Genomic DNA, 25,790 nt, shown 5'->3' on the forward strand with positions numbered 1-25,790 from the left:
CATGAGACAATTTTCCAGAATTAAAATTTGATAGTCTTTTAAAAATCTGAGATTTTTTAAGTGATCGGCTTTCAGATAAGCAATTTTTATTTTGTGGAAAAACGATATAACCATTTTCCTGTTTGACCTTTGGATGTTGACCACTTCTGTATTAAAATCTTCTCTTTTTCATTTATAATAATGACTTGAGTACTGTAGTCTTAAGTTTTTCTGGTGAAATGTATCTTCTAGAGACTGGGAGATGAAATATGTCTTAGCCAATTCAATCAATCAAGCACAGTCCCATTAGTCACTTCTGAATCAATCTGTGACAGGTACGATTTTTCTCAGCTGGTTGAAAGATTCATGCTTCATGAATCCTAGGAAAGGCCTTTCTATCAAGACAAAAAGGAATAATGATGGCTTCATTTAAAATTACTAAACTCTACGTATGTATTAGTGTAAACAAAGCACCACTAATTAGATATTTCACCTTCTTTAGAGATATTGCTTCAAGGTACATATTTTAAACTCTTTAAAAAGACATAATTTTTAGTTTTTATGTTTTCTTCAGAAAGATTTTCTTCCTTCTGTAATTTATGGTAATAAAGAAGTGCTCTTTTTGCCCTTTATGTAAAATTTTCACTGAAAATTGTCCTTCCCAATTTCAACCCACTCCAAAAACTAATTGGGGAAGGTGTTAGTAATGAGATTTGAATTGAGAGCTTTAAGGGTGGCAAAAGCAATTCACTAATGAAGACTCTATTAGTTGCCCCAGAGGAAATTGATGATCTGTTTTTCTAAATTAAAAAAAAAAAAAACTCAAGAGCTTTTTAAACACTTGCCTGTTAAGAAGTCAACTCTATTAGAAAGATTTCTAACTCCAGGCTAATTTGTGAGTTACTCTGATAGAATATTATAAATTTACAAAAAATTCAGTTTTCCCCCATGTTAATATATTGCTTAGTTTATATCTTCTTTGCTATTCAAAAGTATACTAGTTTTATTAATTAATTGAGCCTATCCTCAATCTCTTTTTGATCCAAAACATCTTAAGAAAGGAAAATGAGACTATTTATGTGGGTATAGTTAAAATGAAATAATATTAACTATTGTCTTTTCTATTCTCACATCCTGGTTTCAGAATATAATATTCTAGAGCTCTGGAACTGAAATTGATATGACAAATAACTAACATGGCAAAAAATAATGGTTCCTTTGAGGCCATGCCTGCCAACTTTAAACAGGCCTATCCAAATTCAAACATTTTAATGTGTTCTCCTCACAAACGTTCCACCCCTAAACTGTGCCCTAATCAATGCCCTGATCTTTAAACTAAGGATGGAATCTCACTGAGCTTACATCATAATGGAGGCTCATTTCTTACTGTCTTACTTTTTCGCCTAAGACCCATTTAAAGTATCAGGATGTAATGAAAGGGTGTTTAGGGTAATATAGTTTCAGTTCAGTTCAGTTCAGTTCAGTCTCTCAGTCATGTCTGACTCTTTGCAACCCCCATGGACTGCAGCACGCCAGGTCTCCCTGCCCATCACCAACTCCCAGCTACTGCTGCTGCTACTAAGTCACTTCAGTCATGTCCGACTCTGTGTGACCCCATAGACGGCAGCCCACTAAGCTCCCCCATCCCTGGGATTCTCCAGGCAAGAACATTGGAGTGGGTTGCCATTTCCTTCTCCAATGCGTGAAAGTGAAAAGTGAAAGTGAAGTCGCTCAAGTCATGTCCCACCCTCAGCGACCCCATGGACTGCAGCCTACCAGGCTCTTCCATCCATGGGATTTTCCAGGCAGGAGTACTGAAGTGGAGTGCCATTGCTTTCCCCGACCAACTCCCAGAACTTACTCCAACTTATGTCTATTGAATCGGTGATACCATCCAACCATCTTATCCTCTGTTGTCCCCTTCTCCTCCCTCCTTCAATCCCTCCCAGCATCAGGGTCTTTTCAAATGAGTCAGTTCTTCGCATCAGGTGGCCAAAGTATTGTAGTTTCAGCTTCAGCATCAGTCCTTCCAATGAATATTCAAGACTGATTTCCTTTAGGATGGCTGGTTGGATCTCCTTGCAGTCCAAGGGACTTTCAAGAGTCTTCTCCAACACCACAGTTCAAAAGCATCAATTCTTCGAAGCTCAGCTCTCTTTATGGTCCAACTCTCACATCCGTACATGACTACTGGAAAAACCATAGCTTTGACTAGATGGACCCTTGTTGGCAAAGTAATATAGTTCAGTAAATAATAATTAAAACATGCTTGGGCCAGGTGGTGCTAATCAATCTAAAATGCTCTTCAGTGCATTCTATATTCCAGGCCCAAACTATACAACAGTCACACCTAAACAGAGTAAATTTTTTCCTTTTTTTAGATGAAATAATCACATTAATAAGAAATCCCTTGCACAGACTTTCACATGTTTTTTCATGTATCCTAAAGCAAGATGATCACAATACAATTTGAAAAATATCCTATGTGGAGAAAAAAATAGAAGATTTCTGCTTTGATAATATGTTTTATTGCAGGGTCACAGAGTTAAAGAACTCCATTTTTTGTAAACCCTTTCCAAATATTTTAGTAGCATCTTCAATGGGTCATCAGTGGGAACGTGTTTAGTGTGTGTATTACTCAAGACAGCAACCCTCCACTGATACAGAATTTAATAATCCCTTGTTCATTAAACACAATTATTGTGAACTATATGAGATAATAAACAAGTGTAAAGGACACTAAAGTGAGAGTTTCAGTCCTTGCCTAGTGAATCTCATAGTTTATTTGGAAAAGACAAATGAGTAAATAATTACTAAGCATTACAAATAATAAGACTTGGTAGGGAAGATCCCCTAAAGGAGAGCATGGCAACACACTCCAGTATTCTTGCCTGGAGAATCCTAGGGACAGAGGAGCCTGGAAGGCTACAGTCCATAGGGTCCCAGAGTAGGACATGAATGAAGTGACTAACACACAGCATACACAAGTATTGCAAATAATCACAATGCAAGGAGTGATGGTTTACACTGGATACGTAGAGTACAGATTCAGTTCAGTTCAGTTCAGTTTAGTCACTCAGTAGTGTCCGACTCTTTGCGACCCCATAAATTGCAGCACGCCAGGCCTCCCTGTCCATCACCAACTCCCGGAGTTCACTCAAACTCACGTCCATTGAGTTGGTCACGTCATCCAGCCGTCTCATCCTCTGTCGTCCCATTCTCCTCCTGTCCCCAATCCCTCCCAGCATCAGAGTCTTTTCCAATGAGTCAAGTCTTCGCATGAGGTGGCCAAAGTACTGGAGTTTCAGCTTTAGCATCATTCCTTCCAAAGAACACCCAGGACCGATCTCCTTTAGAATGGACTGGTTGGATCTCCTTGCAGTCCAAGGGACTCTCAATAGTCTTCTCCAACACCACAGTTCAAAAGCATCAATTCTTTGGTGCTCAGCTTTCTTCACAGTCCAACTCTCACATCCATACATGACAACTGGAGAAACCATAGCCTTGACTAGACGGACCTTTGTTGGCAAAGTAATGTCTCTGCTTTTGAATATGCTATCTAGGTTGGTCATAACTTTCCTTCCAAGGAGTAAGCGTCTTTTAATTTCATGGCTGCAGTCACCATCTGCAGTGGTTTTGGAGCCCCAAACAATAAAGTCTGACACTGTTTCCACTGTTTCCCCATCTATTTCCCATGAAGTGATGGGACCAGATGCCATGATCTTCGTTTTCTGAATGTTGAGCTTTAAGCCAACTTTTTCACTCTCCTCTTTTACTTGGTACAGATTAGGAGCATTTAACCCACCATGAAAAGAGGTCAAGAAATGTTTTGTGAGGGAGACAAGAGCTGAGCTATCTTAATAAATGAGCATGATATGGTGAAAGGTGGCAAGAGAGGGGTAAGGACATCAGATGAAAAGAAAACTGGAGCATGAAAAGGATATATTTGAGGCTATAACGGAGGCACAAACTGAGGAGGAAATAAACAAGTGGAATTATACTCAAGATATGTTTATCGAATGGAAGGAACAGGACTCTGAACAACTAAATAGGGATGGCAGAGCATGGAGAATACTGGGTGACTTCTAGCTTCCTGGTTGAAATTGTTGGTGGAATGTGGTACCATTTACAAAGATAGAGAACTTGGTTACAGGAGAGAATAATAGATCATGATTCATTTTTGAATTTATTAAGTTTGAATTTCCTGTTGATATATACATTCTTCTTTAGAAAGTTAGCTAGGTGGGTCAGTAGTGGAATAAGTCCATTTATTTCTTTATATTTTTCTCCAACCTTTCAAAGGATAGGTGTCATATCTAGAATTGATACAATTTTCTATGCCCTTTGAATGAGATGAACCTAGCATGGCATTTCAACCAAATCTAATTTCCATGACTTTCACCAGAATTAAACACTTTTGTAATAATTCTGTTTCAATTAATAGGTGAGTTCTATAGGCTAAGTATTCTTGGGGGACTGAAGTGCTTAACATGTACTAAATGCTGGGTCAACACTTGCTGAATGAATGACTGAATAGTTGAATAATTATGGTGTGATATTTATGATGTGACATCACCACTATATTAAGTTCTACATTAAAAAAGACTTCAAAATGATTCTATTACTTCTCTTAACTTTCTTTATATTGCTTTTCTCTTGAAAGTGAAAGTGAAGTCGCTCAGTCATGTCTGACTCTTTGTGACCCCGTGGACTGTAGCCTACCAGGCTCCTCCGTCCATGGGATTCTCCAGGGAAGAATACTGGAGTGGGTTACCATTTCCTTCTCCAACTTCCTCTAATCTCTCATACCTGCTCTTGGTGCAAACAAAACATTTGCTGCTAAATAGTTTCATCAACATCACTTTAAATTCTTTTGAACATTAAGAAGTAGGACTCAAAGGGTCCATCACCACACATTTGAGGCAAAATATAAACTATTTAGGAGGCATTGTGAGAATAGAATTGTCAGAGGCAGGATGCTTGAATAACTGAAAAGATTCCATAGAACTTTATTAGTACAGCTTCAAGAAGTTTAATGAATTAATTGGTGCCTAGAAGACTTAGAACAATGCAAAGCCAATGAAGCTGGGGGGGAAAAAAAGTGTTTCTGTATATAAATTTCTCTGGATTCATGTATCCATGAAAGTACATAACCACAGTAGACCTTAAAGACCTTTCCAAACACTATATCAATATACTACTTTTAAAGAATGCCATGAACAATATATTACTTCTTGTATTCCATAATGCATTTCTCTCTATTATGAAATAAAATTGTTCTGGAAATTTAGTTTCAAGTGTTAAAGGCAATTCTTGCTTACCAAATGGTTTCTAGAAAACTAAAAGCTTTTTTTAAAAGCCTTAATTGTATTTTGTTTTCCTGATTTCCAACACTACATAAATAATGCTAATTCTCTGTTTTCATTAAATCTCTAAAAATATATTTGTGATAAATAATACTGTGTTATTGTTTCAACCAAGTAACTTTACACAGTATATTTGATAAGTTGCCTCTATAGGAAAAAGTTCATATACAAATAAGAGAAGATTTCCTTTTAGGGTTTTGCAATGTATTTTATATATTTAACATTTATACTTTTCCATTTTAATTTTGATAATTAAAAGTTTAAAAACTTATTGAAACATGTAACTAAATAGTGACTTCTAGTAAAATGTAATAGGATCTTTGAACTGATTCAGGCATATATAAAAGTCCTTATACAGAGAAGCCAATGGCACCCCACTGCAGTATTCTTGCCTGGAAAATCCTATGGACCGAGGAGCCTGGGCTGCAGTCCATGGGGTTGCTATGAGTCGGATATGACTGAGCGACTTCACTTTCACTTTTCACTTTCATGCATTGGAGAAGGAAATGGCAACCCACTCCAGTGTTCTTGCCTGGAGAATCCCAGGGACGGGGGAGCCTGGTGGGCTGCCGTCTATGGGATCGCACAGAGTCGGACACAACTGAAGTGACTTAGCAGCAGCAGCAGCAGCACAAAGTTTAGATATTAATCTCCAAGTCAATTTAAAAGCCAAAGTGCCTGTTAAGTAGTTCTTCTGGGCTAAGATATATATCTACAACAGAACCATTTTCTGTTCTGTACTAAATAGCTATGTAAGAGATATATCTGAAACAAAATCACTGGTCTTAAAAACAAGGTTTGTTAATCTGCCTTATACTTACAAATGTGCTTCCACAGCAGAAGATCTATCAGGAATTGAGTAAAAAGACTTACTAAAGAGCAATAAACCTAAGAGGAGTTAATGCTGCAACATTTCAGGTTGACCATCTAAACTCTGTCTCCTAGTAAAAGTGATCTACTATTTAGACTTAAATTCATATTTAAAGTAAATACATTATTTTAAAACCTGGATGGTATCTTATAAATCATCTAATCTAACTTTCTACATTTATTTTCTTTTTGGAAAAGGAGAACCAAACAAATTAAATGGCCATGCCAAGGTTCCACAGTAAATGAGTGTCTGAATGAGAATTAGACCCAGCACTTAAGATATCTTATCACTACCTGTCCCAGTGTCCTACAAAGTAAATGGCTTCTGATTGTACTAGGTCAAAATTTTATTAATTTTGTCAGATGTTACTTTCAAGATTCCTTTATGTATAGATATAGATAGGCTATTTTTTCTTTTATGTATATAATTTTAAAAGGCTGTGACTTTTATCATTCATGTGTCTAATATTTTAGACTATGTTGGCTCTTAGTTTGTTTCCTTTTACTTTCTTTTTTTATGTGTTGAAATATGACCATTTATTCTTTTAAATATATGCATTGTAAGGGTAGTAATGGGAAATACTCACTGACATGTTGTTTTTAATACAATTCAATATATTTAGATCATATAGAAAATATAAAAGCTACAATAGAAACAGAAAAATCTCAAAGCTCCATAAGTAAAATGAACAAATATATTTATGTCTATATATACTTACTATATTGCTGCTTACTATTTGAAATGTATTCTGTGAATGTGGAGTCAATTACTACTTCCATGAGAACATCGAAGTTACAATGATTTGGTTTTCTTTGTAAAAATAAAATATTCTTGTTTTATATAAATTTGATTTCACATCACACTTTCCAGATCTCAGTCACAGACATCTGAGTAGAATATTGCTGTCATCTATATTGAAAAGCTGACACATTATAATCAACATAAGCATGTTCTTTTTTTAGCTTACCCATTTATGTCTCAGTCTATTGAAGGCTTTCTCTGATTTTAATTAAACTATGTTTGCTGAAATATAACATACACCATTAGCTGGAATTCAGAATTGTAAAAAAAAAAAAAACATAGCCCTAGTGTTTTGTTAAATGAATGCTATTAACAAATGTAGTCATGGTTATCAAACAATGGTTCTCAAACTTCAACATGTGTCAGATACACCTGATGGGCTGGCCTACCCCTAGAGCTTATGATTCTGAAGGTCAGAGATGGGACTAAGAATTTACATTTTTAAATTCCCAGGTGGTGTGACTGTTTGAAAACTGCTGCCTTAACAGAATGCTCCTCCAAAAATAATTCTGCACTTATCCTTATGTTTATTGCAGCCTAAATATGGACCTTAGGAAATATTTAGGCTTAGACCATGTATAAACAGACATTTAGTTGCGTTTTATTCATTCATATATCTGCAAGTGTGTTTGCCTGTGAAGTATCATCATATTTTAAACTGGTATTATATACTGTCATAATTGAATGTATAAGATAAGAAAGTAGGGACATAAAAGAGCTAAGAATATTTAGGACTGACATTAGCAAGGTGGTGATACAGGAATTTTTAATGTTCATTTCCTCTCAAGAAACTTCAATCTGAACAACTATCTGTGCATGAAAAAAACTTCACAAGAGCCAAGGATTCTGAGGGATTAAAATACCTGAATGAAGCAAAGAAATAAGTAAAGATACATTAAAGAGCATGGGAAAAATAGATCCACCTTCCCTGCATTCCCCTTCCCCAAGCCTGGGCAGCCCATCCTTATAGGAGGAAAGTGAAATGAGTGGCCCGTCTCACCACAGACCCCAGAGCTGGTCTGAATAATCAATAGGATTTAGCCAGATGAAGAAGGAAGATGAATGTTTCAGACAGTAGATTGTGCTTAACAATGATCATGATATCCAAAACATAATGTTGGCACATAAAGGGGAAAAGTTGTGCAACCATATCAGATAATGCTTTCTGAGGAAGAGATAGCTGAACTCTAATTAAAAAATGGAGGGAAGAAAACTCTGATAGAAAAAAATCAAAAAATGGAAATGTTTCCATAAATTGTGAGATAGTCCCTTTATAAAATGTAGGGGGGATGATTCAGTATCAAGATGTCAGTTCTTCCCAACTTAATCTATAGATTCAGTGCAATTTCCATTAAAATCTCAGCAAGTTATTTTGTGCATGTTGACTAAGTAATTCTAAAGTTTACATAAAGTAAAAGTGAAGTCGCTCAGACACGTTCAACCCTGCAACCCCATGAACTGTTGCCTACCAGGCTCCTCTGTCCATGGGATTTTCCAGGCAAGAGTACTGAAGTGGGTTGCATTTACATGGATCAGAATAAAATCCAGAATCGCCAAAACAAAACTGAAAAAAAAACGAACAAAGCTGATGGGCTGACACTACCCAACTTCAACACTTACTATAGACTGCAGTAGTAATATTTATATTTCTTCCTCTACGTCAAGTAGTTTCCTTATGTACACATGCTGGTCAGTTCTTGCTGAAGATTTGAGGGAGCCTTCCACAAATTCCCCAGACTATCTCTTTTCTATCTCTTTCTAGTATCTTTAGCTTCCTACTTTACATTATTCTGGTGCTTCCCTGGTAGCTCAGACAGCAAAGAACCTGCTTGTAACACAGGAGACCTGGGTCAGGAAGATCCCCTGGAGAAGGGCATGGCTACCCACTCTAGTATTCTTGCTTGGAGAATTCTATGGGCAGAGACCGTGGTGGGCTACAGTCCAGGGGGTTACAAAGAGTCAGACATGACTCAGCAACTAACACTTTACATTATTCTGACCGCTGATCTCTCATGGTCTTGGTTTCTCAAGATTCTCAGCTAGATGTCACCAAATCTACTCCATGCCTGCACTAACTGGCTGCAACTCCTCACAGTATTAAGCTGGGATAATCATAGAGCACACCTCATTTGTTTTTCATCACTTAAGAGTCACTGCCCTCTATTGTCTGTTGTTCAACCTTATTGTATATAATTTTCTTCTGTTTCCTGTAGTTTCAAGTACGAAAACAAATCAAGTCCCTTTATTTTATCTTAGCTAGAAGGGAAGGTCACTAGGACACTTTTAAGAATGAAGAGAGTGGTATAAATGTTTATCTTATTATAGTAGAAAATGTTATGTTCCTCCATCCCAGAAGATAAGTGAACAGAAATTTAGAAGGAAGGAAGTGATCCACATAATTACATATGTTCATTGATATTGGAAAGTAAGGAGAATTGGTGACCACAGATGTCTAATAAATGTAACATTGGGAATAGATGCTAGATGATAGTGAATTAATAATTAAGTGGGAGTCAACAAATGGAGAAAGCAAGTAATGGTGACATTCTTTAGAAGTTTAGTTGAGCAGTGATGAAAAGGTACTGAATGCTATTTATAGGGGAATTCAGAATCAAAGGTGCTTTGTTTGCTGTCAAAATCTTTGTTGAGACAAGAGAGAAAGTTAAAATTGACTATGGGTAGGACAGAGGTTGGCAAACAATGTCCTGCAGACTGGCTACCAGCTTGTGTAAGTGAAGTTTTATTGGACCATAGCCAGTCTATTCATTTACATAATGTTTGTAGGGCCTTCTGTGTTACAACAGCAGAGTTAAATAGTGGCTCCAAAAAAATCTCCATAGATCTCCAACAGAGATCATATGGCTCCAAAGTAAAAAAAAAAAAAAATATATATATATATATATATAAACTTTCACAGAAATTTGAGAACCCTTACACTAAGAATCTAATATGCAATAAATTCATATAGTATACTTTAGATCATCAAGAATTACAGATTCAGCAGCAGTCACTTCATAATATATCATACTGGAACAAATAACATATTTATAATGTTAATGGAAATGAAAACAGCAGTCTTGAATTTTTCATTTTGGTTAATGAAAGGCTAAAAGTAATTTTTCAAAATAAAATGATATCTTCTACCTTAACATTAGATTAAACAGTTAACATTATGTACAAGAGTTTGTGAAAAAAGTATCTTTTGATGGTGCCATGAAACTAAACTGCTGTTATTTTAAATGATTTTTCAATTAGTAACTTGGCTTAGACATTAAAATACATATCCTATAAAAATTTCAATAAATAAAGATAGTTGGGATCTACAGTGTTTGATTTTCAAATATGTGATATTCTGTCATACACAATGTTGATCCAATAACAATGAAATGACTCTGTTTTTAATAATTTTTAAAGTTTTTCTAGGCAAAGAAGTCAAGCCCAAGTCTCCACGTATGTTATGTGCATGCCAAATATTAAAAAATCTTAAATGCATGCTTTACTCAGCCTCTGATTCTATTGTTGAGTGTTTTGCATAAAGTCAAAGGTTTAACTATTTTGTGTAGATAATGTGCTGCTTATCTTGTATTTTTGAGGATTTACTATGCTGAAATTTTCCTTCATCTTTCATTCACTGGATGAACAAATTAATACCTTTCATTAATTTCTCATTAAAATCCTTAGTGCGCATTTCCAATGTTTTCTCAAAATAATTTTTATTGTGGTTGGTAATAAGGAATCTTTACTTGTGTGTGTATTAATCTGCTGCAATTATAAGAGGAAAATTAAATATATTGATGATTAGAAAATAATAAGTAATATATACAAAATATGCATGGGCATAAGAAGTAAATATTTTTATACAATCATAATTATGAATGTTTACTCATTTTTAGAGCCACAAGTAAAAAAACAAGAGAAGCCAGGTATGTACATTTAATGTGTAGATTCATACTTGCACTCCATGTTTATAACGATAGTGTGTGCTGTGCTGTGCTTTGTCACTCAGTCATGTCCGACTCTTTGCAACCCCATGGACTGTAGCCCACCAGGCTCCTCTGTCCCTGGAGATTCTCCAGGCAAGGATACTAGAATGTATAGCCATGCCCTCCTCCAGGGGATCTTCCCACCCCAGGGATTGAAGCCAGGTCTCCCTGAGTTCAACTCTTTACCACCTGAGCCACCAAAGAAGCCCAAGAATGCTGAAGTAGGTAGACTATCCCTCCTCCAGGGGAACTTCTGGACCCAGGAATCAAACTGGGGTCTCCTGCATTGCAGGCGGATTCTCTACCAGCTGAGCCTCCCGGAAAACCCCATAGCATTCTTTTTGCAAATATTCTGTCCGAGTGCAAATATTATACTAAAATTTTATTCTTGAACAACTTTTTAAAATAAAACAAACATATACTACCTTTTCCTAGAAAAAGTCCTATTTACAAAGATGAAATCACTGATAAATTTGTATCATTCAGAAGAAACAAACGACTAAAGACTATTTTTCGCTCATTGCTGTAGAACACAACATCCTGTCAGAGAAACAGCTGCTCTTACTCTTCGAATTTTGGGGGACTCCTGAGTCAGATGAACATTTCTGAGGGCAATAGCAGGCAGCAGGCACTGTTTAAAAGAAAACACAACTATGATTTTCAAAACAGTTAACTTTTGACTCATGTCTCCCAACCATATTTGTATTATGTTGTTGTTCAGTTGCTGAGTCATATCCGATTCTGTAATCCCACAGACCGCAGCACACCAGGCTTCCCTGTCCTTCACTGTCTCCTGGAGTTTGCTCAAACTCATGTCCATTGAGTCAATGATGCCATCCAACCATCTCATCCTCTATCACCCCCTTCTCCTCCTACCCTCAATCTTGCCCAGCATCAGGGGCTTTTCCAATGAGTTGGCCCTTTGCATCAGGTAGTTAAAGTATTGACGTTTCAGCTTCAGCATCAGTCCTTCCAATGACTATTTCACAGTTTACTTCCTTTAGGAATGACTCGTTTGATTTCCTTGCTGTCCAAGGGACTCTCAAGAGTCTTCTCCAGCACCACAATTCAAAAGCATCAATTCTCCAGCACTCAGCCTTCCTTATGGTCCAACTCTTTCATCTGTATATGACTACTGGAAAAAACCTAGTTTTGACATACAGACCTCTGTTGGCAAAGTGATGTCTCTGCTTTTTAATATGCTGTCTAGATTTGTCATAGCTTTTCTTCCAAGGAGCAAGCATCTTTTAATTTCACAGCTGCAATCACCATCTGCAGTGATTTTGGAGCCCAGAAAAATAAAGTCCGTCACTGTTTCCATTGTTTCCCCATCTATGTGTCATGAAATGATGGGACCGGATGCTATGATCTTAGATTTTTTAATATTGAGTTTTAAGCTGGCTTTTTCCACTCTCCTCTTTCACCTTCATCAAGAGGCTCTTTAGTTATTCTTTGCTTTCTGCCATCAGTGTGGTATTATCTGCATATCTGAGGTTATTGATATTTCTCCCAGCAATCTTGGTTCCAGCTTGTGATTCATCCAGCCTAGTATTGCTCATGATTTGTCTGCATAAAAGTTATATAAGCAGGGTGACAATATATAGCCTTAACATGCTCCTTTCCCAATTTTGAACCAGTCCATTGTTATGTTGCTGCTACTGCTGCTAAGTCGCTTCAGTCGTGTCCGACTCTGTGCGACCCCATAGACGGCAGCCCACCAGGCTCCCCCATCCCTGGGATTCTCCAGGCAAGAACACCAGAGTGGGTTGCCATTTCCTTCTCCAACGCATGAAAGTGAAAAGTGAAAGTGAAGTCGCTCAGTCGTGTCTGACTTTTCGTGACCCCATGGACTGCAGCCTACCAGGCTCCTCCGCCCATGGTATTTTCCATGCAAGAGTTCTGGAGTGGGTTGCCATTGTCTTCTCCGCCATTGTTATGAGGTTGCTGTAATAAAATACCACAATCTAGGTGGCTAAAAACAACAGAAATGTATTCTCTTACAGTTCTGGATGTTAGATGTTTGAAATCAAGATGTCAGCAGGGTATGAGGCAATGGCTACCCACTCCAGTATTCTTGCTTGAGAAACCCCATGGACAGAGAAGCCTGATGGACTATAGTCCATTGGGTCACAGAGAGTCAGACACGATTGAGCAGTTGACACTTTCACTTTTTGTTTGTTTGTGAGGCACTGGGGATTAGGACTGCAGAACATCTTTTAGGAGAACACAATTCAACTTACAAAGGTCTACCCTGTGACCCCTCCAAAGTTCATGTCCTTCACATGTAGCAAAATACATTCACCCCATTTCAACATTCCTAAGAGTCCTAATAGTTTTAGCATCAGTTCAGTTCAGTTCAGTCACTCAGTCGTGCCCGACTCTTTGCAAGCCCATGAATCACAGCACGCCAGGCCTCCCTGTCCATCACCAACTCCCGAAGTTCACTCAGACTCACGTCCATTGAGTCAGTGATGCCATCCAGCCATCTCATCCTCTGTTGTCCCCTTTACTTCCTGCCCCCAATCCCTCCCAGCATCAGAGTCTTTTCCAATGAGTCAAGTCTTCGCATGAGGTGGCCAAAGTCCTGGAGTTTCAGCTTTAGCATCATTCCTTCCAAAGAAATCCCAGGGCTGATCTCCTTCAGAATGGACTGGTTGGACCTCCTTGCAGTCCAAGGGACTCTTCTCCAACACCACAGTTCAAAAGCATCAATTCTTTGGTGCTCAGCTTTCTTCACAGTCCAACTCTCACATCCATACGTCCAAAATTTTATCAATTCAAAGTCTCATATCTCTTTATCTAAATCAGTATGGGTAAAAGTTAGGGTATGATTCTTCTTTCATAAAATTCCTTTCCACTTGTGAAACCAGAAGAATATCATGTTTAAAAAAAAAAATGTGAAACTGGTTAGAATGTATATTCCCATTCCAATGGGGAAAAATTGGAAGGAAGAAAAAGGGTCATAGGTCCCAAGTAAATCCAAAACATAGCGGGGAAGATTCCATTAGGAATCAAAGCCTAAAAATGTCCCTCTTTGATTCAGTGCTGTGTTGTCTGGACCTGAGGTGAAGGGATGGTGGCCCTGGCCTCTTGGCCCACTGGGATGACAGTCCTGCCCTCTCTGCCCAAGGAAGTCCCATCATCCCAGCCGTTGAGTCATGGCTTGGCCATTAGAGTTGATATTCCTTCATTTCATCCTGTTTCTGTCCACTTCTGTCCAGGCCAGCATTATTTTTGTTTGCATAAAATTTTCAAAAACATGACTCGTTTTGTGTTCAGTTCCTGAAGATCCAAGTCATTGGACAAGAGGGTCCCCCATAGATCTCCCTACATCACCACATCTCTATTTCTGCCTTCTGCTGAGGTGGAGGGTTGGATCCATGATCCTGTCCAGCCACACTCTTGGTCCTGTCTCTAGGGTGCACTGTCTAGTCAGGGTGAGCATTTTCTCAATCACCAAGTACTGGTTCCTCTTACATGACAGTTTTCTCCTCAGTTTATCGTCTCTTTCTCATTGTATTATAAGCAATGAAGAGAATCCATGCTGTACTTTCCACACTGTCCTCAGAGTTTTCTAAACTAAAGATGGATATCCTTCACTTACAAACTCCACCTTCTACCCAACAGACGGGAGTTAAACATATTTTGTGTGTGTGTGTAGCACATAGTTTAAGCAAACTCCAGGAGATTGTGAAAGACAGGGAAACCTGGCATGCAGCAGTCCATGAGTCTGCAGAGTCAGACACGACTGAGAGACTGAACAACAACAGCATATAATTCAAGTCATAACATTCTCTAAATTTCTGAATCACAACTAGGTATATTTCAAAAAATATTCTTCCCAATCCTATCATCAAGTCATCTATCTTATGTTGACATTGGGGCTATTCTCTACAACAATAATCTTGAGAAAACAGAAAATTCAGGTTGAAATCCATTAGCAGTAGCAACAACTTAATGACATGTACGTGGCATGTACATGTCATGACATGTACATGTAATGTATAAGTACGTGGCATGATTTTAACTACTGTGTGTTTAATAGTCCAGTACAGGCAGGCCAGTGGGGAACTAAGATAAGTTTTACTAAAATTCTGCTTTTTTCAAATTATGGTAAATAAAATAAAATAGTGTCCGAAAATGAATTTGTGCTCTAGTTTATTTTTTTCAGATTTTAAAATTTCTGTCTTTTGTTTTCCCTTCAGAGTCACAAGTTAAAAAAGAAGCAAAACCAGGTAACAATATTTTATTCTTAAATAGATACAGAGCTAATGTTGCTGTTATTTTAGAACTAAAATGTCACCAGTGGGGGTTTACACAGCGCCTTCCACACCCTCACTGTTTTCCCTACTCCATTATTCCATATGTTTTTACAGCACTGGTGAGAATGGGGATATTCCATAGGCAAAATATCTGGAATGTGGCTTTAAATGAATGTCAGCAGAGACTCCAGGTTTCAAGAGACATTTCTTAGAGTTCTTCAAAGTCTGGTGTTAGTCATATTTAATTTGTGAGTTTATTTCTGATAACACACCAGAGTCACAAAATCATAGACTACTGGGACTTGAAAGAGAACAAGAATTTATCAAGCATCTGCTATGAGCTAAGGAATAGTGTAAGATTCAGTTTTCATCATTTCACTGTGAGAGGCATGTAAAATGACAGTTATTACCCATATTTAGTATCTGTGGAAACAGTTCAATAGACAAGATTTTCAAGTTAGTCAATGTTGAAGCTAGAATTGTGCCCATGTTTGGTCTACGCAAAACCCTGGGTAATCTCACTAAGAGACTGTCCCAGACTAACAATGATTTTATTAAGAGGCAACATTGACCTAAATCAGAGCAATCTTTCCAAGTTTACATTGCTATTTAGTGTGTGTAAGTCCTAGCTCTGGTACCAACTAGCTACTCACCTGAGGCAAGTCAAAAAAAAAAAAAACAACCCTCAGGCTCTATGGATGTTATTTCTTCATTATAAAAATTATGTAGCAGGATTCTTAAACAACAACAAACTCAAAAATCCAAGTCTAGATGTATATATACAATACTATATTATTCCTTTAATTCTCACCAGAACTTACTTGACAACTCATCATAAACTTGAGCCTAGTTTCTCTTATAAAAAATATATCTTTTTAATGTACCAAGGTTTAAAAATGCCAAACTACTATATTATAATTTATTTTCCTGAGTATGTTTATTGGCTGCAGATGAGTGTTACCCAATATAAACATTTTGCATTTTGCCTCTTTTTTTTTTTTTTTTTAAATCAGAAGACCAATACCATTTAAAACTTCTGTTTAGGTCTAGTACTATTTAGAACTTTCATTTATTATTATAAATACTACAATTTTGCAAGCAAAATTAATTGATTTTTTATATTATAAATGTTTATGTTCTAGCTTCATCTGAAAAAGCTCAAATACACAGTATGTATCTTTATTTTATCTATAAAGCTAATATAGAATTTTTACAAAAAATTAAGTATTTTAATAATATATATGCAATATATGCCTCAGTATTTGTGCTTTATTATGGCCTATGTTTTGGAAACTATAAGTGTTTAAATGTAAATAAGAAATATTGGTATATTGTTTTCATGTAACCAAAACCTTAAAGTTTTTTTTATCTAAACTAGGATGACATGAAAAATGAGGAATAGTTCTTCTCCATAGGCACGTTTGTTCAAATCTGTCAATTATTTTCTACTTAACAAATCAGGGGACCATTTCACAGAGAAAATTCACCATATGTTAATTTATAAAGCTTCTAAATATCCAAAGGACTTCCCTGGTAGCTCAGGTGATAACGAATCCTTCTGCAATGCAGGAGACCCCAGTTGGATTCCTGAATCGGGAAGTTCCCCTGGAGAAAGGATAGGCTACCCACTCCAGTATTCTTGGATTCCCCTTATGGCTCAGCGGGAAACGAATCCACCTGCATATGGGAGACCTGGGTTCAATCCCTAGGTCAGGAAGATCTTCTGGAGAAGGGAATGGCAACCCACTCCAGTATTGCTGCCTGGAAAATTCCATGGACAGGGGAGGGGGGACTGGTGGGCTGCAGTCCATGGGGTTGCAAAGAGTACAACTGTTAGTCACAACTGAGTGACTAACACACATCCAAAAATATTTTTTTTTATTATTTTCAGAACAAGACACAGTGAAACCAGAAAAGGCTATTTCTCATGGTAAACCAGGTATTTTGCAGGTGGTATTTGTAGTATCAAATTGTCTCTCAGTGTTCTAATTTTAGCAGGATGATGAGCTTAGAGTCAAATCTAAAGTTATTAGGAAAGATTCATGTGTTAAGTCACTCAGCTTCTAATGTTAGTCATCTTCACAGTGTTTTGGTTTGGTTTCTTTTTTGTGCTGAGAACGTGGTCTGCCAGATATAACTAGATAGCTCATGCTCTTTTCCTATCAGAAACTTGGCTTAGCACAAAGACCATTTTTGCCAGCAATCACTTGAGTGCTGAATGCCCATTCAGTTGAATGGTCTCCATATTTTGTTTTGCTTTGTTCTGTTTGGGGCAAGACATCCCTAGAAAACTTGTAATTCAGAATGGCCCATTCAAACGTGATCATCTTCAATTCCAAAAATCTCAAAAAAAGGAAATAATAAGAAAGCAGTTTCCTCCTGCTTCTCATCCTTCTTCCCTCTTTCCTTCATTTTGCCTCCCTTCCTTTCTTCTGATTCCTAGTTTTACACTTTACAGAAAGTAGAGGTAAGCCAATAGGTTCTGCTCATAAAAAGAAATAGAAAAATTATCAAGACTAGTTTAATCATTAGTTTTTATTTAAGAATAGAAACTTTATTTAAATTTTAATTTAACCCAATTAAATATGAATTTAATTTTGAGGTTGACCAATTCCCAGTTGTTCTGTAGAACATGGTCTTTTATTCTAGGCTGAATTGTCTACCTGACATTGTGAATATGGTTAGGTCAGAATCTTTAAAAAGATAAAAGCACCTTCTCCAAACATATCTTAGGAAACTTCTGCTTATATTTTTAAGATTTTACTTTAGAAAATCTGTTTGCAGTCGATTTGAGTCGATAGAAATAAGGAAAACAGAGCCTGATTGTGGGGCGGTAAGAAAAGCAGTCTGTACTGACATAAGCAAAACTTTAGAAACAACTTTTAGAACAGTCTAATATCATGAATAATAAACCCTGTGTCTTTATTGTCCCAAATGACACCCATTTTTGAGATGAAATCCTGAGAGCAGGAGAGAGTTTCATCTCTGAGTATCTAACAAAGGCATTCCCCTCTGGCCACATCTTTTATTTCAGTGATCATGTTCATACTCTAAATTCTGTTTGCAAGTGAAACTTTCCAATTAGAATATTTCACCGATTCATTCCCACTGCTGAATACTTGAAAAGCTTAATTTTATATAGAATCTTTATTCTAATCCCTTTACTTTGATCCAAATCTCTTTAACTATGTCTACAAAAATCTACAGCACACAAGACATCCCATAAATATACCACCTTTGCCCTTCCCCATCTTTGTGACATAAAAACTTGGGTTTTCAGGCTAGTCCTGGCTTCTCAGGGAGGTGTCTTGCTCATGAAAGATAAAAAATTGTTTCTTCCTATTCTTATTCAATAATGAAAAGGGATTATGTATTTTATGTGTACTCCTGTATAGATAAATGCAGTGAAATACAGTGAAGGCAAAGGATGCAGTGTACTTTGATTAGGGGTTAGGGGACCATTTGAATTAGAAAAAGTTTTGTGGCAAGAAACTTGCAAAGGACATCTGCAGCTAGACAGATTTTCTTTGTGCTCTCATCCAATTTGAATAAAAGATAACACTTGTTTAATTGAGAAAACAGCTAAGGTTGTCTCAGTATTGGTGTTATTTTAAAGAGAATACAAAATATCAAGGTTGAAATGTGTCACTGTTTTGAACTGATGCATTTAAAATGTCCACTTGTGTTAACTTTTTTCCTATCATAGATGAAAAAGTTGTCAAGCATGTAAAAGCTACCACAATAGAAAAAACAGGTAAATAAACTGCTTTAAATTTTTCTTCTATGTATCAGTTTTGTGTTATGTCGGTGTGCACACACACACATCTTCACTGGAGTGTGAGCACTTTGTGTCATAAGTTCTAAGATTCTAGATTCTTGCAAATAACTGAAAGATATATTCAATAAAAATTAACAGTGAAAAACTAGAGTGACATACTTTATTTTTTTTAAGTGTGATTGACCTAAGCTTACATATAATTTGCAAGGAAAGCTATGTATGCATTGATTATCCTGTTCTATTAGGTGTTTAATCTCACTTTCAAACCACATTTTCTCCAATTTTAAAATCACAAAAATCTGGAACTGTCTGCTGTTCATGCATGAGATGGAATAATTTTCATTCATGAGAACTTCATAGAGACTATATGTAATTACATAATGTTTTAAAATCTGCCTTGAAAAATGATCAACAGAATATATAATATCAACTCATCATTTAATGTGAGAGGAAAAAAAAAGAAATGCACACACTCTTTCATTTCTGGAGTTCTGTCCTAAAAGGATGAACAAAAGTAAGTTTTCATCTCAGCTGACATCTTGAAAGACTGAATCGCCTCCATTTGATCCCAAAATGAAAATCCTACTACCTTGGCCATGAATAGAGTCCTGTTTCTTACTAAAAATCTTTCCAAAGGAAAAGGACTATGAAGTACTTTCCTTCTTTTAACAGATAATCATGATAATCAGGGTTTAAGTATAGTTCTCACAGGAAAATATAATAGAATTCAGGAGAGAACTAATTATTTATAGAAATTGTGAACTATTATTTCTTTAGAAAGAAATCTCATAAGGCTATTTTCACATTAGCTCATATGACCATTGTACTGTATCCCAACCATTGCCTAAGCTCATAATTTTGGTTAACATTAGTTTAATTTTCACCCTGATGTGTTAATTGGAGAAGGAAATGGCAACCCACTCCAGTACCCTTGCCTGGAAAATCCCATGGACAGAAGAGCCTGGTATGCTACAGTCCATGGGGTCGCCAAGAGTCAGACACAACTGAGCGACTTCACTCACTCACTCACTCAATGTGTTAATATGACCCCTTGAGTATCTCATTTCGTTATATGGGTATTTGGAGATTATGAAGAAACTAGCCCAGTGTATTTGCGTCTCAAATATATAGATTGGTTCAAACTTTACACAAAAGTTTGTGCATCTTAATTTTCAATAAGTAGTGTGATTAACATCTTTGCTGACAGTGAAATAACAGTGTTCAGAGAGAATGAATTAATCTTAAGGAGAACTTAAAATGAAGAAGTAACAAATACAGATGCCAAAGAGTTATTTTTTCCATAGTTTGTATTCATCATATGTCACCTGTTTTCTTTCATTCTCCACAGTCAAACCCAAACCAACAAGTAAGAGATGAAAATAAAATCTGAAAACTATTACTTGGCAATTTCAGCTTTTACAATATGCTTATTTTTCCCAATTATTATTTTTAGTTTTGCCTAATGCTAAGTACTTCTGTAGGTGATAAATTACTGTTATTGCTATGGCTTTGATTTAACATATTTGTCTTTCACTACTAATTAATAATTCACTATAATTGTATGGAAAAAAAACTATGGAAATTGTATCACTAATACTAAAAGAGTGAGACTATACAAGCTATAAATAACACTAAGAAGCTAGAATAAATAGGCAATATTTTAAACATACTTAATGAATAACAAAATAAAATTAAATAATATATACTTTTTGGTATTATGAAGCACATACTATTTTTAATTTGCTTTAGGCAGCATTGATTATGTTAGGTAATCTTTGGTATTATTCTTTTTCATAATTTTATGAAATATTAAATTTTGCCACTTGTTTATTAAAACCATGGAATTTTCTTATGAGCATAGATTTTAAAGATCATCCATTTCATTGCTCAGGAGTGATACAGATGTTACAGGTGTAGAGAGTTAAAAAAGTGACCAATGGTCTCAGAAAAGCGTGAGCATTTGCCCACTGTCACAGTAGTAAATGTATCCAAAGTTGTGTCAGAATTGTGACCTTGGCTCTTGAATGATATGTATTTGTGAAACAGAGGCTTAGATGAAGATATGAGTGAATATTTGTCAAATGTTCTCTGGATCAGTATGAAAATGAATTGACAAGATCCAAAGATAGATTTGGTGAGGACAGTTAAGAAGTCATATTAGTGATTCAGGAGATAAAGTGAAATATATGGACCCTAAATAGAATGTATTTACCTCCTAGAACTTATTGCATGCATTTTGAATGCAATATAAAATATATACAGTTTGTATTATCTTTACTTTAATTTTTGGAGTACTTTTGAAGTTCTATTATTATCACAGTTTTAGTAACTTGATTATTGGCTTGTTTTATTGTGCATGCTTATGTAACATTAACATTTATACAATTTTAAGATCATCGAAGTTCATTCTTGAATGCTATCAATCCTTACTTTACAAATATCCAATTAAATCTTATGAAACATAGATCCCACAGTTCCCCACCTACTTCACTGTTGGTGCAAGATGATGGGGAGAAAATAATATTGCTTGTGGAGAATCTCCAAATTCAGGCTGAGGGAAGGAAAGGACAGGTAAAGCAGAACAGCTCAGGGGTAATAAGCCTGGGGGTGATTAGTAAGAACCAGCACTTGGCAGTGATCTATTCTATTTCCACATAATCCTAACTCCATTCAAACTATCCTACTCTAAACAGCTTTATTTGAAATTCTACTTCTGATGAAAGAAAAATATCTCCTAAAATTTACTTTAATTCAAATATTTTTCAAAGGTCTGAGAAGAATATTAAGTACATGTTGTGATTCCAGTTGTCATGTCCTAGATTTAGTTGAGATTCATCTGTGAGAGTTCTAACTGAACCTAAAATGAGAGGGTAGTCCAGGAAAATGAAAATACAAAGCGTGATACTTTCTGGAATAAAGCAAGTCTAGGTTAAATTGGAGAAGGAAATGGCAACCCACTCCAGTGTTTTTGCCTGTAGAATTCCAGGGACGGAGGAGCCTGGTGGGCTTCCGTCTATGGGGTCGCACAGAGTCACACGACTGAAGTGACTTAGCAGCAGCAGCAGCAGGTTAAATTTTCAATAAGAAACGAATGACCAGCACCAAATTGCTTCTGTCCTGCCAAGAAGGGACCTAGAAGAAGTCAGAGAGGTAAAAAGGAAGCTCATAAAATGCCAAGACAAATATCATCTGCTTTAAAATATCTCCAAAGAATGACTCAAGCTTCAGCAAAGAAAGAAAAATCCTTCTACAATTATTCTCCTTTTTGTCATATTCTATCCTCTTCTTATACCAAGAGGGCTAGCATCTTCAAAGTATCTTACAGGATGCCCTGAGAATGAACCTGATCTTGTTTATAACATGTTTCCATGGCAATATGCTTTCTGTGTTCCAAGTGACATGCAAATGACTTTGGGAGCATGCTTCCCATACAAACTGAGGATTACCTCCAAATATATAGATGAGAAATGCTTGCTACACAAACAATCTACAGATTGTGAGTTAATTCTTATTTCTCTCTCTAGAAAAAGCTGAACATCAAGGAAAAGAATCTCCATCTATCAAAACAGGTGATTTTGCCTTTTTGGTTTGCATTCTATCCCAATTCACTGTTTTTATTACCTTTGAAAATTAAAGCAAAGCACATAAGCACTTTTTATTTTCTTTCCTGGTAATGTTTTGTCTTGTGATTTTGTAATAGAATCTAGTTTATCTGACATAAGGGCTATGGTAGTACTGATAAGCAGTTTGCTAAATATTATAACCAACATATATGGAATGCTAAGCATTCTATTATAATACAGCTGTGTTAACGTAATAGTATTTGCTTTCATGATTCACAAGATCCTTCCAAAATATTCAGTGTTTTACTGATGCCAGTATTGATATCATTTATAATACTGGTAATGTTGACTTGGGGCTCCCCAGATGGTGCAGTGGTAAAGAATCTGCCTGCCAATGCAAGAGATACAAGAGACATGGGTTCAATCCCTTGGTCAGAAAGATCCCCTGGAGTAGGAAATGGCAACCCACTCCAATATTCTTGCCTGGAGAATCCCATGGACAGAGGAGCCTGGTGGGCTACAGTCCATGGGGTCACAAAGAGTCAGACAGAACTGACCATGAGCATGAATGTTGAGTCACTATTGAGATACTTTAAAATATCATATCTAATTGTACATATTATATTTCACTGAAAATTAATTATGAATTTCAACTTGTTATAATTTCTTAAAATAGAAATCATCCAATTCTATAGTAGCTTAATACTTTTAAAACTGTAATTCAATTTTTAAAATATATAATACTTAGCATGGTTCAACAATAAAGCAACCAGAGATTCACTGCAAAAATAAGCTTCCCTCCTCCCCTTCTTTTCCTGTTTTACCAGCTCCCATTTCCCAAATATCCAATAATGTCTGATAGGTAATCATTGTTATTTTTTAATGTGTCCATCTAGCAATATATGTAAAAGACATATACATATAAACATGTGCTTAGTCACTCAGTCATGCCCAACTCTCTGCGACCCCATGGACTGCATCCCACCAGGCTCCTCTGTCCATGGGGATTCTCTAGAGAAGAATACTGAAGTGGTTTGCCATGCCCTTCTCCAGGGGATCTTCCCAACCCAGAAGCCGAACCCAGGCCTCCCACATTGCAGGTGGATTCTTTACCAGCTGAGCCACCAGGGAAGCCCACATATACACACATACCTGCATACAAATTTGCTTCCCTGGTAGCTCAACTGTGTAAAGGATCTGCTTGCAATGCAGGAGACCCATGTTCGATTTCTGGGTCTGGAGGATCCCCTGGAGAATGGATAGTCTACAAATTTTATATATATATACATATATATATATATATACACCCACACATATATACGCTCACCTTTTTTACCCAAGTCATGATATACTATAAATAGCTCTTTCCCTAGGTTTTTCTGTTTAATAGTGTGTTTGAAGATTTTTCTGTATCAGTACACAAAGCATTTCTTTATTTAGTATTCTATTGTATTGTTATACAGAGTTTACTTAACTAGTCTCTGATTGACCTATATTTAAGTTATCTGACAAGCTTTCTTTAATGATATAAAATTATAAATATAATTATCTGTCTAGTTTTGTAAATTTATGTTTATGGTAAAAATTCCTTAAATATTTTAGTGAAATGATATAGTTAATGTAAGTTTTATAGATTTCTCTAATTGTTCTCTAAAAATTGTATTAACTTATATTTCCTCTGTTAATGAATTAATTTAATTTTGGATGATTCAAATTCTTCACAATCATCAAGAAATATTTAGTTCTTTATTAATAAATAGATATTTACATGTAAGTCTGCATAATTAATGCTTTTAGTTAATTTCAGAGGACAAAGCATATTTGAGAAACAAATCATGTATTTGGATGGCATAGTTTTGTGTTTTTCACCAACAATTCACTAATTTTTCTTGAGATTTTATAAAGTCAGCTTCTTCATTCAAAAGACTGGATTGGAAAGGTTTAAATAGTTAATATTAATTAATATTAATATGTTCTGAAAGGACAATAGCAGAATGTGTCTTTTATGCCATTCAGTAACAGTAAGGAGTTCAGATTATCTTAAGCATTAATTTTGCATCAGATGAAATATGAGGCTTTACAAGGATAAAGAGACCAAGAAAATCCTATACTTTGAAGTTTTATTGGAATATGGAATTCTTTAGAACATGATTTTAAAATTGCTCAAATTGTATTGCCTATTGCTCATTTTAAGATAAGTTTAGCGTTTTCTTATTTTAACTCAAACAGAATTATGAAATGTAAAAGTCTGATATTTTACCTATAGCCACAAAATGACCTTTTCTTTTTTTTTTTTTACTTTTTAGACAAACCAAAACCAACTCCAAGTAAGTGTACCATACTAAAATTGTAAGAATTTTCTATTTAAGTATTTAAATTTTATAATTTCTTTAAATTGTACATGCAGTAAAATTTATTGTGGTATGTTTATTAATGCAGTAGCTATTATGACATGCCTACATAAATGATTCCTATTGACAAAGAACAGTGTGTATTTTATTCATTAATATTTGAACATATATTTGAGTGTCAATTACACTATAGCAGTGAGGGAATGCCTAAAATGACTTCTGTTGTCATTATCTGTGTAATTAATTCAATTATCTTAACTAATACTGCCCACAAAAAAAAAAAAAAAAGTGGTTCCATCTCTCTTTTATGTACTTCAGTTGTTAGGATACATTGAATAAATACAGTATGGAGGTTCCTCTTATAGTCATTGCTGGGTTAAACCAAGCTTAGAACACACAATACACATCTTCAATTATTTAATCTTAACATATTAGCTTTTTATTTTCATATTTCTTCAAAAGCTAAAGATGAGTTGTTTTAGTGTTTCAGAATCACTGTTTTATTGTAACATTTAAAACAATAGTAAAAAGGAATAATTTTTTAAATGTATGAAAAAATGAAAATGTATGAAATTTTATAAAAATGAAATTGTATATTTAGTACTATTAAATTATGATCTTGACATTACCCTGTGGGTAAATATGCACATTTCAATCGAGTGTAACTAGAAGTTGTGTCTAAAGATTTTCAATGCCAAGGACTAACCTGGTTCCTTAAAAGTGTTATAGATTTCTTGTGAATACATCTATGATTTTCTTCTGAATGGATTCAATGCCAGTGTTAAACATTAAATGTTGCCTTTGGGTTGGCAAAAATATCTAGTATATTTAGTCTG

General features: G+C 35.7%; 1 protein-coding gene across 1 annotated transcript in view; it reads left to right on the forward strand.

Moving 5' to 3' along the window:
* The window catches only part of LOC113898891 (triadin-like), a 92,867-nt gene that overhangs the window by 65,377 nt on the left and 1,700 nt on the right, over positions 1-25,790 (forward strand). The window contains exons 9-17 of the mRNA XM_027552194.1: positions 10,432-10,467; positions 10,911-10,940; positions 15,206-15,235; positions 16,405-16,431; positions 17,154-17,201; positions 18,969-19,016; positions 20,389-20,406; positions 22,565-22,609; positions 24,910-24,930. Of these exons, the coding sequence (XP_027407995.1) occupies positions 10,432-10,467; positions 10,911-10,940; positions 15,206-15,235; positions 16,405-16,431; positions 17,154-17,201; positions 18,969-19,016; positions 20,389-20,406; positions 22,565-22,609; positions 24,910-24,930 (303 nt within the window). The remainder of the gene's footprint in view (positions 1-10,431; positions 10,468-10,910; positions 10,941-15,205; positions 15,236-16,404; positions 16,432-17,153; positions 17,202-18,968; positions 19,017-20,388; positions 20,407-22,564; positions 22,610-24,909; positions 24,931-25,790) is intronic.

Source organism: Bos indicus x Bos taurus, chromosome 9 (genome assembly GCF_003369695.1).
Source record: "Bos indicus x Bos taurus breed Angus x Brahman F1 hybrid chromosome 9, Bos_hybrid_MaternalHap_v2.0, whole genome shotgun sequence".
Taxonomy (NCBI): Eukaryota; Metazoa; Chordata; class Mammalia; order Artiodactyla; family Bovidae; genus Bos; species Bos indicus x Bos taurus.